At 42.3% G+C, this 16,622-nt stretch overlaps 1 protein-coding gene across 1 annotated transcript in view; it reads right to left on the bottom strand.

The window, feature by feature from the left end:
* Positions 1-15,961, bottom strand: part of LOC126252221 (dynein beta chain, ciliary) — a 769,797-nt gene extending 753,836 nt beyond the window's left edge. The window contains exons 1-2 of the mRNA XM_049953092.1: positions 15,806-15,961; positions 9,324-9,518 (exon numbers count right to left, since the gene is read on the bottom strand). Of these exons, the coding sequence (XP_049809049.1) occupies positions 9,324-9,518; positions 15,806-15,961 (351 nt within the window). The remainder of the gene's footprint in view (positions 1-9,323; positions 9,519-15,805) is intronic.
* Between the last annotated feature and the right edge of the window lie 661 nt (positions 15,962-16,622).

Here is a 16,622-nt window from a genome sequence, read left to right as displayed (position 1 = left end):
TTTTTTCGGATGAATCCAGGTTCTGTTTACAGCATCACGATGGTCGCATCCGTGTTTCGCGACATCGCGGTGAACGCACATTGGAAGCGTGTACTCGTCATCGCCATACTGGCGTATCACCCTGCGTGATGGTATGGGGTGCCATTGTTTATACGTATCGGTCACCTCTTGTTCGCAATGACGGCACTTTGAACAATGGACGTTACATTTCAGATGTGTTACGACCCGTGGATCTATCCTTCATTCGATCCCTGCGAAACCCTACATTTGAGCAGGATAATTCGCGACCGCATGTTGCAGGTCGTGTACGGGCCTTTCTGGATACAGAAAATGTTCGACTGCTGCCCTGGCCAGCACATTCTCCATATCTCTCACCAATTAAAAACGTCTGGTCAATGGTGACCGAGCAACTGGCTCGTCACAATACGCCAGTCACTACTTTTGATGAACTTTGGTATGGTGTTGAAGCTGCATGGGCAACTCTACCTGTACATGCCATCCAAGCTCTGTTTGATTCAATGCCCAGTCGCATCAAGGCCGTTATTACGGCCAGAGGTGGTTGTTGTGGGTAGTGATTTCGCAGGATCTATGCAACCAAATTGCGTGAAAATGTAATCACACGTCAGTTCTAGTATAATATATTCGTCCAATGAATACCCGTTTATCATCTGCATTTCTTCTTGGTGTAGCAGTTTTAATGGCCAGTAGTGTATTATGCAGGCGCATAATCGATAGATACTGCAGGTTTTCTATGAAACAACATTACAATATCATGTAGAAAGAATTTAAAGGTTCATTTGACAACGAAAGAGCAAAAAATTGCAACAAACGACAGACAGGTTTCATTGCTCTGCACATGAAAAAGCACTATGTGCTAAATTGACAGGTATGGAGCCCTTGGAAATATTGGAGGTAGAAATACTAAAAATTATGAAGTCACCTGCATTATTCCACTGTCAATTGTGACAGTCTTCAATCGTTACTGCTATATAAAGCGGAATTAACCACTAGATGTCACAAGAGGCGTAGAGTATACAATAGGAGGGGCCGATTGTATTATCAGCAGAGAAGCAGTTAAGCAGGAACAACAGAATGGATCGTCAGGAGAGCTCAGTGACTTCGGATGTGGATTAGTCTTGGCATGTTACCTGCGAAACAAATCTATTAGGGATATTTCAATCCTTCTAAAGATGCCGAAGTTGATTGTTGGTGATGTGATTGTGAAGTTGAAATACGAAGGTACAGCCACAGATAAACCAAGATCAGGCAGACCTCATGCACTGATGGACAGGAACTGTCATGCATTGTGTGAAAATTCACACGAAATCAGCGGAAGGAAATAGTCGTGAAGTCCAAAGTATTACCAGCTGTCCAGCTATCACAATGACTGTGCATAGGGAGTGAAAGGGAATGGGTACCATGGGTCAATAGCTCCTCATACATTTCTGTAGTCGGTGAGGTGGTATAGAGAGCGACTGGAAACGAGTGATTAGGAACGATGGATGACGCTGTACCTTGTGGCAGTCCGATGGAAGGATCTGGTGTGGCGAATCCTTGAGATAGTTATCTGCTGTTGTGCTTAGTGCCATCAGTGAAGTACAGGGGAGGTGGTGTTACAGTATGAGGTTGTCTTTCATGGCTAGGGCGTCGTTCCCTTATTGCGCTTAAGAGAACGCCAAATGCGTGAATATACACTACTGGCCATTAAAACTGCTACACCAAGAAGAAATGCAGATGATAAACGGGTATTCCTTGGACAAATGTATTATACTAGAACTGTCATGTGATTACATTTTCACGCAATTTGGGTGCATAGATCCTGACAAATCAGTACCCAGAACAACTACCTCTGGCCGTAATAACGGCCTTGATACGGTTGGGCATTGAGTCAAACAGAGCTTGGATGGCGTGTACAGGTAGAGCTGCCCATGCAGCTTCAACACGATACCACAATTCATCAAGAGTAGTGACTGGCGTATTGTGACGAGTCAGTTGCTCGGCCACCATTGACCAGACGTTCTCAATTGGTGAGAGATATGGAGAATGTGCTGGCCAGGGCAGCAGTCGAACATTTTCTGTATCCAGAAAGGCCCATACAGCACCTGCAACGTGCGGTGGTGCATTATCCTGCTGAAATGTAGGGTTTCGCAGGGATCAAATGAAGGATAGAGCCACGGGTCATAACACATCTGAAATGTAACGTCCACTGTTCAAAGTGCCGTCAATGCGAACAAGAGGTGACCGAGACATGTAACCAATGGAACCCCATACCATCACGCCGGGTGATACGCCAGTACGGCGATGACGGATGCACGCTTCCAATGTGCGTTCACCGTGATGTCGCCAAACACGGATGCGATCATCATGGTGCTGTAAACATAACCTGGATTCATCCGAAAAAATGACGTTTTTCCATTCGTGCACCCAGGTTCGTCGTTGAGTACACCATCGCAGGCGCTCCTGTCTGTGATGCAGCGTCAAGGGTAACCGCAGCCATGGTCTCCGAGCTGATAGTCAATGTTGCTACAAACGTCGACGAAGTGTTCGTGCAGATGGTTGTTGTCTTGGAAACTTCCCCATCTGTTGACTCAGGGATCGAGATTTGGCTGTACGATCCGTTACAGCCATGCGGATAAAGTGCCTGTCATCTCGACTGCCAATGATACGAGGCCATTGGGATCCAGCACGGCGTTCTTTGTTTCCCTCCTGAACCCACCGATTCCATATTCTGCTAACAGTCATTGGATCTCGACCAACGCGATCAGTAATGTCGCGATACGATAAACCGCAATCGCGATAGGTTACAATCCGACCTTTATCATATTCGGAAACGTGATGGTACGCATTTCTCATCCTTAGACGAGGTATCACAACAACGTTTCACCAGGCAACGCCGGTCAACTACTGTTTGTGTATGAGAAATCGGTTGGTAACTTTCCTCATGTCAGCACGTTGTAGGTGTCGCCACCGGTGCCAACCTTGTGCAAATGCTCTGAAAAGCTAATGATTTGCACACCACAGCATCTTCTTCCTGTCGGTTAAATTTCGCGTCTGTAGAACGTCATCTTCGTGTAGCAATTTTAATGGCCAGTAGTGTATGAACACATTTTACGGTATTGTGTGCTGCATACGGTAGAGGAACAATTCGGGCAAGTTATCGTTTGTACGAGTATCAGCATGACAATGCGCCCTGTCATAAAGCCGCATCTGTGAGCGAAGAGCTTGCGTACAATAACATTCCTTAAATGGACTGATCTAACCAGAGTCCCGACATGATGCCAAAGGAACACCTATGGTATGAGTTAGAACGCCGACTTTGCTCCAGAACCCAGCGTTCAAAATGACTACCGTCTCTGGTTTGGGCTTTTGAAGAAGAATGCCGTGCCATTTCTCTACAGACATTGAGACCCTTAATTGAAAGTATCCCCAGCAGAGTTCAAGTCTTCACGACGTCTAAAAGTGGACACACTGCACATTAATGTTCATAGGCATCCAAATACTTCTGATAAGGTGGTGTATTTAAAGCCATATTCCTGTTTCGCAGCCTGCCCGTCTATTTTTATTTGAATATTTTTATTGGCATAGTGAAGATATCATGTAGCTGTGTGTTGCACTTATGGTTTATAATTTGAAGCTGGACGTAATGTGGTACATCAGAAGCCAAAAACAAGAACGATCTGCAGATAAGTCGACATCAGTTTTGTATCGTGATATGTGTTTGAATCTACTGGGTCCGGTCCAGTAAGTTGGATAGTACGCTCCCCCCCTTCTCCAACTCAGTAATCAATGGTGCGCCACTAAACCATCCGTTAAGCAGAGTGCATTAGGAGTACGCCTACTTTGCGATCAGCAGCATGACTGATATCGATTTGAGTGTGCTTTAGCTTTCGCTTAATATTTTATTCGTCTTATGTTACATTACTCATATTTAAAAATATGGCGTGTCAAAATAAACACATAAATCTCCAAAAGCTTTTTTCTCAGTTACTTTTGAATACATGGTGGGAATGAACAGTGATCAAAGTGTTATATTTACTATCAAAAACAGTCTCGATCACAATTTATTTAATACGGTAATAAATAAATTGTGATCAAGATTGTTTTTGATAGTAAACAATTTTTTTCTCATTCTTTAGTTGGATGAAGTTCTTCGGTATTCCTCGATTTGTTTCACGAACTTCTCGGATGATTACAGAAACAGTTGACCCCTATTCGGGAGAGATGCGGCAGGAATCTGCATCAAGTTAGAATACAGTCCACAGTTTGCTTGATACAGATGGTTCAAATGGTTCAAATGGCTCTGAGCACTATGGGACTCAACTGCTGAGGTCATTAGTCCCCTAGAACTTAGAACTAGTTAAACCTAACTAACCTAAGGACATCACAAACATCCATGCCCGAGGCAGGATTCGAACCTGCGACTGTAGCGGTCTTGCGGTACCAGACTGCAGCGCCTTTAACCGCACGGCCACTTCGGCCGGCTTGATACAGATATGACTTCTCTTAGATGAGTATCGACATACTGAATTTTTAACCCGCACTTTTTCGGAAAGGACGCTGAATGAACTTTCTGACATCCTGAATGTAAAAAAGTGTTCTTTCTGATCTGTAACTGCGAATTCTCTGAGAAGTACATTGCATCGTACATGCAAAGCTTAAGACCAATCCCTTTTCGTACTCATTTTCTCTTCTTTTTTACATTTTAATCGCCTTTTCAATTTATTTTTTAGGATGAACTTCGCTGCAAGATGTATTGCTTTATTCGCCCTCGCTCTCCTATACTGCCTCCTCCACAGCACTCGGCATCTCAGCGCTAACTAAACCGTGCATAGATGCACACTCGTCCATTTGCCATTTAATTTTTGTTTCAAATCATCAGACTCCGACTGGTTTGATGATGTTCTCACCTTTTCCCATCTAATGTAGTCGTTCATCTCTACGTAAATATTACACTGAACCTCTGTAATTTACATCTACATGTGCATCTATATTTACAAATGTACTCCGTAAGGCTCTGTACACTGCATGACGTACATGGTACCAATTTTATCGATTTCCTTTCGTATTCCATCGGTGTAGTCAGCGAGGGAAGAATGTACCTCTGCGCTGTAATACATCTCGTCTTACTCTCACGATGCCTGTACGAGATATACGATGGTGGCATCATAATGATTGTGCAGTCTTCTTCGGATTCAAGTTCTCTAAATTTACGAAACAGGTTTCTTGTTCCCCGAGCGTTTTTGTTACACTTTCGTATGGTCTACACCAGGGACGGCCAAGAATTCGGCTTGCGAGCAGTGCCCAGGCAAGAGTGCCATAGAGCTCAGCTTGGCAGCACATTTCCCCAGCCGCCACAGCACGCTGTCTTAATGGGAGGAGGGACAAGAGGGGGAAACTGTGGAAGCGCCGAATTTAAATGACAATGCAGTCGCATTGCATGCGACTGGGTTTTATATTTTACATTTCTTGACAGCAGACATCACTTACAAATTTCCAGTATTATTTATTTTTATTATTTAATTAATTAATTTATTTATTTTTTGGAGTGATGAAGACATAATTTTTATCTAATACAAACTGTCGGACAGAGGCAGACAGTACCGCAGATTTTCAAACTCAGGTTGCCATGTAACCCTGACTCATTTAGTTTTGTAATCGAAAACAGGTCGTACAGCCGGCCGCGGTGGCCGTGCGGTTCTAGCGCTGCAGTCCGGAACCGCGGGGCTGCTACGGTCGCAGGTTCGAATCCTGCCTCGGGCATGGATGTGTGTGATGTCCTTAGGTTAGTTAGGTTTAAGTAGTTCTAAGTTGTAGGGGACTGATGACCTAAGATGTTAAGGGGCTCCGGAAAGGCTCAAAATCATGAAAAGTTCAATTTTTACTTTTTTGCGTTTTCTGAATCTGCAGACTATTACCTTTTAATAGATATATAATTTATTCAATTCCGAAGACTACAACTATTTTTAATTTTTTTTTTAAAATGTGTTCTACATGGGCGTGACCCACTGTGGCGCTGTTAAACTGCTGTCAAATGGTGTTATTATTAACGTCCGTGTTCATCAGGTACATTTTAGTGATGTGAGATAAAGTATGTGTTGTGGCTAACCTGTGATGGTTCAATATATATCGCTGGTGTGATTGTCGATTGTTTCATGTTTATTTACTCTGTCGTTATCTCGAAAATATTCGTAATTAATTCTGTTTCTTGAGTCTCTGTTTTGTTGAAGTATAATAATGAGTAAAAGTAAAATTATTAGAAATCCTCTGAAGGCTTTTAATAAAAGGAGAAATGTTGGAAAGCCAAAGGTATTTAGAAATATGGGAATGAAGATAGGTTCTAACATGGTACGAGCGATGCTTGCTTTAGACAAGGAACGCCTTCGCGCTGCAGACAGGGCTGTAAAGAGTCTAGAAATACAAGCAAGAGTAAACAGGAGGAGGAACAAGAGGAAGCTGGAGGAGGAGTTTGCAGAGGATGAAGATAATCCATCCTATGGACCTGGAATGCACTAAAAAGTTAATCCAATCTTTGTCGCTCGATTCCCAATACTTTTATTTTCTCATACTAATTACATGTTTTCTAAGGATCTTCCAAACATATTTGTTTCAAACTTTCAGTAAATGTTACACAGTACCTTCTGCATAATTTAACACAGCCTTTTTCCAAAAAACTGTATATTTTTGAATATATAAATAAAAAATTGCAAAAAAATGTTGTGAATTTTCATTACAATTGAAAAAAAAATCATCTTTAATAACTGAACTAAAATTTTGTAAAATCCCTGTGTTAAGTTGTAGCCCATATTCCAATAAATAATCTGTAAAAAGTTCAACTTCCTACCTCAAATACTTTGTGAGGAAAGATGTAATTTATAAGCGTTATTTTAACATTGCAAGTATAGGGCGTTCCGGAGCCCCTTAAGTCCCATAGTGCTCAGAGCCATTTGAACCATTTTTGAACAGGTCGTACACACGTACATGTTGATCGAAATATTTTATCATTTTTGCAACCTCATTATGGAGAAGTAGAAACTCTACCTCATGAAAACAACGCAGACATCCTGGACAGTTTTAACATAAAAGGATTTGTACTTAAAACGGAAATTATATTGCAGAACAATCAGCTACATCTGCACATGTGCAGGGGCACTTTCAACTGAAACGGCAAAGGGTCTCGAATATAGCTCGATAAGGATTTAAGATTGGCACTGTCTTCAGAATGTTTAGAAAACTATCCCTGTAATTCTTTCAAAGCCACAATGAATTCCTGAAACGTCGCGTTTTCTACAACGCCAATGCTCAGGGAACTGGACTGGGTTTGTCTAAATCAGAATAAGTTGTTTCTCACCTTGCAATGTCTTACTGTGGCAGTGTGCAGTCAAGTCCACTTAAAATGAGAAGTCTGCAATCCATTCCAGGTGTTCTAATTTTCGTTCCTGAGATGCTTTACCCTTCATAAATTCAACAACAACGGGTTCTAACCCGAAAAACTGCTACGGCATGCCGCTTGACTTAACTTCAAAAATGGTTCAAATGGCTCTGAGCACCATGGGACTCAACTGCTGAGGTCATAAGTCCCCTCGAACTTAGAACTACTTAAACCTAACTAACCTAAGGACAACACACACATCCATGCCCGAGGCAGGATTCGAACCTGCGACCGTAGCGGTCGCGCGGTTCCAGACTGTAGCGCCAGAACCGCTCGGCCACCAGCGGCCGGCTTGACTTAACTAACGCACTTTGCAGTAACGTATAAATTCTCGATACTCTTTGTTTAGTTCCTTTGATCTGTTAGTGTTATGGAAGTGTCGAACTGCGATTACGCGAAAATAAGGAGCTGGTACGTCAGGCACCAATGGGAAGGTTCACAAACGACGTAGCCCTTCTGGTAGGCTGTAAAAAGCTCTTGGAAGACAAGGAATAGAGGGCTTAATTGGAATATAATATAGCTTAAAGGTAAAGAAACCGAAGAGGGAGCTAATTAAGAATGGCAGAAAGAAGAATAATGAGTTATTTAAAATCGAAACTGCAACAGACACAACAGTGGAAGAAGTGAAGAAATTAATCCTACCTAGAATGGAGAATAGGCTCTGTTGGCTAGAATTAATCTCTGCTTAATTTCATAGGAGATATCATTTAGATGTGTAACTGTCGAGAACAGATACTTGAAATGTTCAACTCTCTCAAATGTATAATTGCCCATTGTTATTGCATTTGGCATATTTTCTCTATATGCTTCTCCAGCTGCCATATATTTTGTTTTTTGTTCATTAATAATTAACCTCATGTTCCTACTGGCCTGTTCAAGAGCTGTAAATGTCTCTTCCATTGCTTTTTGGGTTCTTGCTATTATATCTATGCCATCTGCGTAGGCCAGTATCTGCACTGATTTATAGAAGATCGTTCCCCTGTTCAGAAGGTTTTGCCTTTCTCATCACCTTCTCCAGGGCGGCATTAAAGAGAAGGCATGCCAGTGCATCCCCTTGTCGCACTCCATTTTTAATACTCAATGTGTTGGACATCATTCCTCCTATTCTTACACTACCTTGTGTTTCGCTCATTGTCATTCTCACCAACCTTACCAACTTTCTAGAGAAATCAAGCAGAGATTAATACTAGCCAATAGAGCCTATTTTGCCCTAACAGGACTTCTATCCTCAAGGCCCCTGACTCATACCACAAAATTAACTATGTATAAATCACTTATACGGCCAGTGCTTACATATGCCTTTAAACCTGGACATTAACAACTAAAGATATTGAAACACTAGATTAGAAAGAAATGTACTTAGACGAATTATCGGCCCAATCTGTGAAAGAGGAAGATGGTGGAGGGGGTACAACCATGAGTTGTATACCATATACAAAGACCAACCCATCAGAAGGATAGTGAAATCATCCAGACTGAGGTGGGCGGGGCATTTGGCTCGCATGAATGATACAGGAGTACCAAAAAGAATATTACAAGGAAAGCCAGGAGGGCAGAGAGGACGTGGTCGACCAAGGGAAGATGGAGTAATCGAAGATCTTAGGAAGATGAGCTATAGAAACTGGAGAGTATTGGCAAAGGACCGAGAGAGACGAAAGGAAATTGTAGAAGAGGCCAAGGCTTATCATGAGCTGTAGTGCCAAGAAAGAAGAAGAAGAAAGGAGAATAGCGTAGACAAGAAAAGATCTGCACTAGATAGAAAATGGTGGAAGATAGTGTCAAACCAGCTGACAGACTAGTGACTTGTGGCTTTCCGCTTTATGGTCTACACATTCCGCCTGAAGGGGAGTGTAGCGACAAGCAGAGACAGCTGACACCGTGTACGTGTGCTCACCTCGTCTACGAGCGCGGCGAGCTGCTCTATGGGCCTGGCTGCGAGGTCTCCTAGGATGAGGAAGCTGTTGATGTCCTCTCGCGGCACCGGCGTACGCGCCCTCTTCACGAAGTACGCCGACTTGTTCTTCAGGCTCAGCGGGAAGGCGGACGCCACCGACAGCTGCGCCGCGTTGTTCTGCATCACCAGCAGCATCTGCAACACGTGACGGCTTGAAGTCATTTCTGCCGGGCAAGCCGAAGAGTGAAAACTGAGCCGTGGCCAGAGGCTTAAGGTCGTGCAAAATATCACAGCACGTGGGCGAGTTCAACCCTCTGTTCCGAAAGGCGGCCACCTGAGATGAATGTCGCTTGGCTACGAGCACACTTCGAATATTATCGTTGCTATCGCTCTGCTACATACCGTGACACCACAGTCTTCACACATCGTAGGTGCATTGGAAGTTCCTCATAACCGCGCTTGTGGAATTATGTGCTATGCCATCAAATTTATGTCGAGAGAGGCAATCGAGGGAGCTAAATCTCATTAAAAAGTGTGCTTGAGAGGGCTGCTGGAGGGACTAGCTATCCTGTTACACAATAAAGATAATAAAGAAGGAAAGGGAAAACATAGCTACAAGTACTTTCAAAGGCTCCAGTACTTCAGGAAAGACGTTGAAGAAAGAGAGAAAAGTTATAAAAATTATATTTACATTATATTGACGAACAGGTTGTCAGAAGACTGACACATAATTTCCACACGACAAATGTTCTTCAGTTTACGTAGTCAGTATCGTAGAAAGCGACATTGTCTTGTGCAGTATATGTTTTACTTTTTTTTTATTTTTTGTGAGACTTCCTTCTGGCAGCGTATGGGAGGTTTGGTTAGTCCAATGCCAATGTTAATGTGATTATTTCTTTTGCTGTACTCTAGCAAGAAGCTGTTGACTTTGGACTTTTATACTTATCGAATTATTGATCTTATTGACATAACCTATCAATACATTCTTTGACAGACTAACTAACTGTAGCAAGATATTCAAGAAATGCGATTGCACATAGGTTTCAGCTAGCGAAATGCACTTCCGTGCTGCACAGTGGCCGTTCTCAATGTGGTGTCTCCACCGCTACCTTTGTCACTTCCCCTAACGTTCCCTCTACTCACTCCATTCGTCTACGGAGTGACGGAGGAATGCTTAAACGCCTCTGTGGGCGCTATATTTAGGTTAATCGTGCTCACGACACCTGTGGGGAAATAAATAGCAGGCTAACGTTTGTTCTTACATTCCTCAGTACTGCTTCTTGATACTTTGTAAGAAGGTACCTACTCATACAATGATAGTAATTCCGTTTTACTGGCACTGCCATCGGTAACATTACCATTGGTATCACACAGTGACCCTCTGTGGGTCAAGTTATTTTGTGTGCATTGTACTGTGCAGTCATAAATAGCTCGGTGATGGCATGAGAACGATTCCCTACAGAAGGAACACCGAAGCCTACATCTATAGCCATATTGTGCAAACCTCTGTGAAGTACATGGAAGGAGGTATTTCCACCATACCACATAATAGGGTTTCTTCCCACTAGATTCGTCTAAGAAGTGACGGAGAAATGCTTAAACGCATCTGTGGATGCTATATTTAGGCCAATCATGTCCTCACGGTACCTATGGGGCAATAAATAGGAGGCTACCGTTTGTTTTTACATTCCTCAGTACCGATTCTTGATACTTTGCAAGAAGGTACCTACTCATACAATTATGTTGGTGGTGACTCCAATGTACGCTAGGTATAGTGGCAAAAATACATATTTAAAGTCGGTGGTAGGCATAAAACATCGTCCGAGATTATACAAATGCTTTTTCGGAAAATTATCCTCCATAACTAGTTCAAGAACCCACTCGAAATGTAAATGATTGCGCAGACGTACTCGATCTCTTAGCAACAAATAATCCTGAGCAAATAGGGAGCATCATGACGTATACAGGGATTACTGACCACAACGTCGCTGTAGCGAGACTGAATACCGTAACGTCTAAATACACCACAAAAAAAGCAAAATACATCTATTTATGAAGGCATACAAAAACTCGCTTGACGTCTTCCTAAGACACAGTCTACACTCCTTCCTAACTAACTACGGAAGTGTAGACCAGGTGCAGCTAAAATTCTAAGGAACAGAATCCACGGAAATTGAGAGATTTATAATTGAGAGATTTATACCAAAGAAATTAATAAGAGGAGGAATAGATTCTCCATGTTGCACAAAGCGGGTCAGAGCTCCGTTTCCAAGTTTAAAAGAACCCAAACTCTCCAGGATTGGCGAAGCTTTATAGGAGCTCTGACTGTAGTGTACACTTCAAGGAGAGATGCTATTAACAGTTTTCAGAACGAAACTTTGGTTTAAATCCGGCAGACAATCTAAAGGCATCCTAGACGTATGTAGAGTACACTAGCGGCGTGACCTTCACCTTGCGGTACCAATGGTAATGTCACCGATGGCAGTGCCTGTGAAACGGAGTTACTAAACACGGTTTTCCGAAATTCTTTCACCTATGAAGTTGAAGGAAATATTCCAGAATTCGAATGAAGAAAATCTACAAACAAGTGTAACTTAGCAGTAGATACCCTAGATTTAGTGAAGCGATTGAAATCACTTAATAAAGTCAAGTCTTCTGGTGCAGAAAGTTTACCAGTTAGGTTCCTTTGTGAGTGCGCTTGTACTATAGCCCCATACTCAGCAGTTATATACCACCCCTCGTTCAGTGAAAGATCCGTACCTGAAGACTGCAAAAAGTTCACAAGTCAGGCCAAAACTTAAGAAAGAAAATAGGAGTAATCCGCTGAATTACCGATCTCTATCAGTGACGTCGATTTGCAGTAGGCTTTTGGAATTTATACTAGGTTCCAACATTATCAGCCATCTCGAAAAATGATTTTTTGATGGACAGTCATTTGTGTGAAATACAACTAATCTTTATTCACACACATCATTAAGTGCTATTGCCATGGGATCTCAAGTTGATTCCATATTTTTAGATTTTCACAAGGCTTCTAATCAGATTGAGTGCTTATAGAGTAACATTTCAGCTGTTCGACTGGATTTGTGATTTCCAGTCAGAAAGGTCACAGTTCGCAGTAATCGATGGAAAGTTATAAAGCAAAAGAAAAGTGGTATCTGAGGTTCCCCAAAGAAGTGTTACAGGTGTGCTGTTCCTAATCTATATTAACGGTTTAGGAAACAATCTGAGCAGCCGTCTCAGATTGTTTTCAGATGATGTTGTCATTTACCTTCTAGTAAAGTCATCTAAAAATCAAAACCAATTACAAATTGATTTAAGATCTGCATGATGCGGAAAGCGTTAATTGAGTGTAAATAATGAAACGTGTGAAGTCCTCCACTGGAGTACCAAAAGGTTTCCGGCAAATTTCGGTTACGCGATAAATTTCACTAATCCAAAGGCTGTCTGGGTATTAGAATTACGAAAAACTTAAATTGTAACAATTACATAGAAAATGTTGTGGGAAGCCGAACCAAAGGCTGTGTTTTATTGTGTGAATGAAGACGCATCAGGTCTTCTAAGGAGATTGCCTACACTACGCTTGTCAGTCGTCTTCTAGAACACCGCTGCGCAGTATGGGATCCGTACCAGATAGGACGGAGGACACCGAATACGTTGAAGGGAGCGTTTTGTATTGCCGCGGTAAAGGGTAGGTAGTGTGACATATAATACGCAAGTTAGGGTGCAGTCATTAAAACAAAGCCGTTTTCCGTTGCGGCGAGATCTGTTCAAGAAATGTCAAGATCCAACTTTCTTCTCTGCATGTGGAAATATTTTGTTAACACCGACCTACATATGGAGAAATGGTCACCGTAATTAAAATAAGAGTAACTGGCCCTGAACGGAAAGATTTCAGTGTTCGTTTAACCCGCGCCCTTATAGACAACGGCTGGAAAATAGTCTGAAGATGGTTCGATGGATAGTCTGCCAGACTGTTAAGTGTGAATTCCAGATTAGTCATGTATAAGTAGGTTTTCACTAGTTAGTTGACGTCTGCCTTCAAGCGCCTGTCAGTTACTTTGTTTATCATCTCCGCGACGTTATCCATTGATTCAAACAAACCTGGAGCAACCTTTCTTCATATGCGTTCTACATTCCTTAATATTCTTATTTGGAAGGGGTCCCGCAGACTTGACAAAATTCTAGGATGGGCCGCACAATTGTTTTGTGCTCAGTCTCCTTCCTAGGGAGCTTGCAGATAGGTTCCTGTTGATGATGTCAGTGGGTACTAGAACAGATACTGAAGGAACCAGTGAGTGTTACAAGGACAGCCTCTGCACGGTTACCCTGTCCCTGTCATTGGAGAATCGTTGTGTCCAGATACTGGAACAAGCATCGGAGGACAGCAGAGACGTCTCTCGTAATGAGTATAGCATAGAGTCGCTGAAACTTGCCTACTGCACGACAGGTGCGTTTCTTTCTGAACCAGAAATGGCGCTGGCTAAGTCCATAGCTGCGAAACGTCGCACGAGGGACTTTTATGTTGTTTTACCATCGTGCTCATGGGACAAATAGGCTTATAGGCTTTACAATTTGCCAAATCCTTTTACTGGGATTTGTTTATAGACACAGCTCTGGCACCCTTCACTGCTTCACTGCTTTAGTAAATTACGGAGTCATCTGCACCATAAGTCTTTGCAGAACTTCATCCATGATGGATTCCATCTGCCTCTAACCCATTCCCAGGTCTTAGTTTAGTCACCGGCTCAGCAATCTCCTCTTGCGCAAATGGATGGCAACAGCATAGACTATTTTTTGTTGTTGTTGTACAGATTTAGATTTAAACTGGGCGAGTTCTTCATTATCGATGAATGAATTATCGTGCAGGAGGAGATTGTTCAGCAGGAATCCTTATGTCAGCCGCGATTTCTTTATCATGCTCACATCACCTGCTTGTCATGCAGGTAATACCCTGGCATATTTATTTGCTTTCAGAGGGTTTACATGGCCACCTGCAGATATCACATTGCAGTTGCTGTTTGCCCAGTTCAGATATATATTATTTTGTCTTATTGTAGTGGTTGAGATGTATATGTCTCTCTGCTGTAATGAATCGTCGGCGGAGGCGTATTGCAGCAGTAACTGGGTTAAGAGTACTGGGCACTCGCGTTTAACTAATATCTGTGCGTGATTAGTGACAGAGTTTGATGAAGATAAACATAATCAAAACCACCGCTACGTGAAGGATTGAGATAATGATAACATTTTGGTACTGAAACATGGTAGCAGCGGAAATGTATATGCGAAGGGGTACACTTCTGTAAGTAAATAATTCTCTCAGACTAGCATTTAAAATAAATTTTTAGGTCACTCTATCTACGTCAGCGGAAAGTGTCTTCGCATTTATAGGATACATGATGTGTTTTGACCGTTGTAGAAATAACCTTACAATTTCCAAAAGAAAGTGAATATAAGCAGGCAAAGAAATTAATTCTGAAAGCAAAATTATGTGGAAAATAAGCTCAACAAAAACAATTTCTTCAGTCACTTGCATCGTCGTCGTAATTGGCGGCTCCTAGGTTCAAACGGCTCTAAGCACTATGGGACTTAACATCTGAGGTCATCAGTCCCCTAGACTTAGAACTACTTAAACCTAACTAACTTAAGGACATCACACACATCCATGCCCGAGGCAGGATTCGAACCTGCGACCATAGCAGGCGCGTGGTTCCGGACTGAAGCGCCTAGAACCGATCGGTCACAGCAGGCGGCGCGGCTCCTAGAAAATAAGATTTAAGTGGTGAAATTCCAAAGATTGCGTAGAAAGCTGAGAAACTTGGTGTTAACCAACATGGTTGGGAGTCTTAGCGATGTTACTTGTGATAATTACTTATGAAGAATCAGTCACGATAGCTTTAAATATCATTTATATCACGATATACACATAACTGTACTCTTAGTATTATACTTCATTTGCTCGTCATAAATATTTCCACGTAAAGTAAGATCCCATTGGTTGCAGGTGACGTAATGCAGCAAATTGGCGCGCTATCAAGCACTAAGTAACGCGTGGCAGTACAGCCACGAGCAGGCAGCGTTTTGACAATACGCAGCTGCTGAGGACGTCGCCAGCTGCAGTAAATGGGTAAAACATCACGCCTTTTTATTTCAGTCTTTGTGTGTTTTATGCAAGACTGACTTCCTTAATCACCATGCACTTTTATACTCTTTACAGTGCGAGCAATCTGAAGACAGCTTGCTGTATGTATCGCAACCGGTCAGTTTAAATAAATGATGTTTACCGATCGTGACTGTTTCTTCATAGGTAATAAGCTGAAGAACATACAGTAAAAATGTATTTACACCGCTACAGCAGTGAGTTCTAAAGGTGACAAATCTAAGAAACCTTCTGAAAGATAGCTCAAGACTCCTCTTAGATGAAGTACTGCATCTCGGCGCAGCTGCGATTTCTGGAGGGTCTATGTGTTTTGCTCACTCACCATTGGCTCCGGCTTGTTGAGGAAGTCCATGACGATCTGGCGGAACTCCTCGGTGGCCATGACGCGCCCCCACTTCTCCGGCTTCAGTTTGAGAGTCTTCTGCACGTAGCTGCCCAGGAACTCCACCCGCGGGTCAGGCCCGCCTTCCGACGCCATTGCGTCTGACAATTTACCTGCAAGTAATAGACAGTTCGGTTATCCACAAAGCAAATAGACGAGCCCAGTAAATAAATATCCAGGATTAAGTCGAATTTTTTCTACAGCTGGCAGCGGATGCATTGAATCCATGTCTCGCGAAATGTCTCGTTTATTGTACGTTGCAGGGTATTATGGAAAACTCGATTCTGTTTATTGTGAAGTTGTCGTTACGAGACTTTCAAAGGGCGAAGAAGTGATCTTCATGATGAAAGAAATAGTGGAAGACTATCTGTATTCACTTCTCTAATTATTCAAATAGTGAAGAAAATATTCGAGATGACAGAGTTAGAACCATGAGTTCCACAATAACATCCTGATTCATATAGACGGATTAGATTATTGAAAATCGGAAGCGAGCTTGGTGGTGCATATGGAATGTTGAAACAGCTGACTAAAAGTCACGAACGAAATTCAGTTGCTGTGTATACATCCTAAGCCCGAAGAGTTACAGAGAGACGGCTCGCTATGCTCAATTAAGACATAAAGTGAGCTCTCAAGAACTGCTGTTGTTACAACGTGATACTGGGAGTATTCTGATTGTTGCTACGTATATTTATACATTAGTTACCTCTGAAACGAAGATGAAAAACTCATGATACCCATGATACTAATTTCTAAG

This window comes from Schistocerca nitens, chromosome 4 (assembly GCF_023898315.1).
Source record: "Schistocerca nitens isolate TAMUIC-IGC-003100 chromosome 4, iqSchNite1.1, whole genome shotgun sequence".
Taxonomy (NCBI): domain Eukaryota; kingdom Metazoa; phylum Arthropoda; class Insecta; order Orthoptera; family Acrididae; genus Schistocerca; species Schistocerca nitens.
The sequence above is the reverse complement of the archived record's forward strand: the minus strand, read 5'-3'. Positions and strand labels throughout refer to the sequence as shown.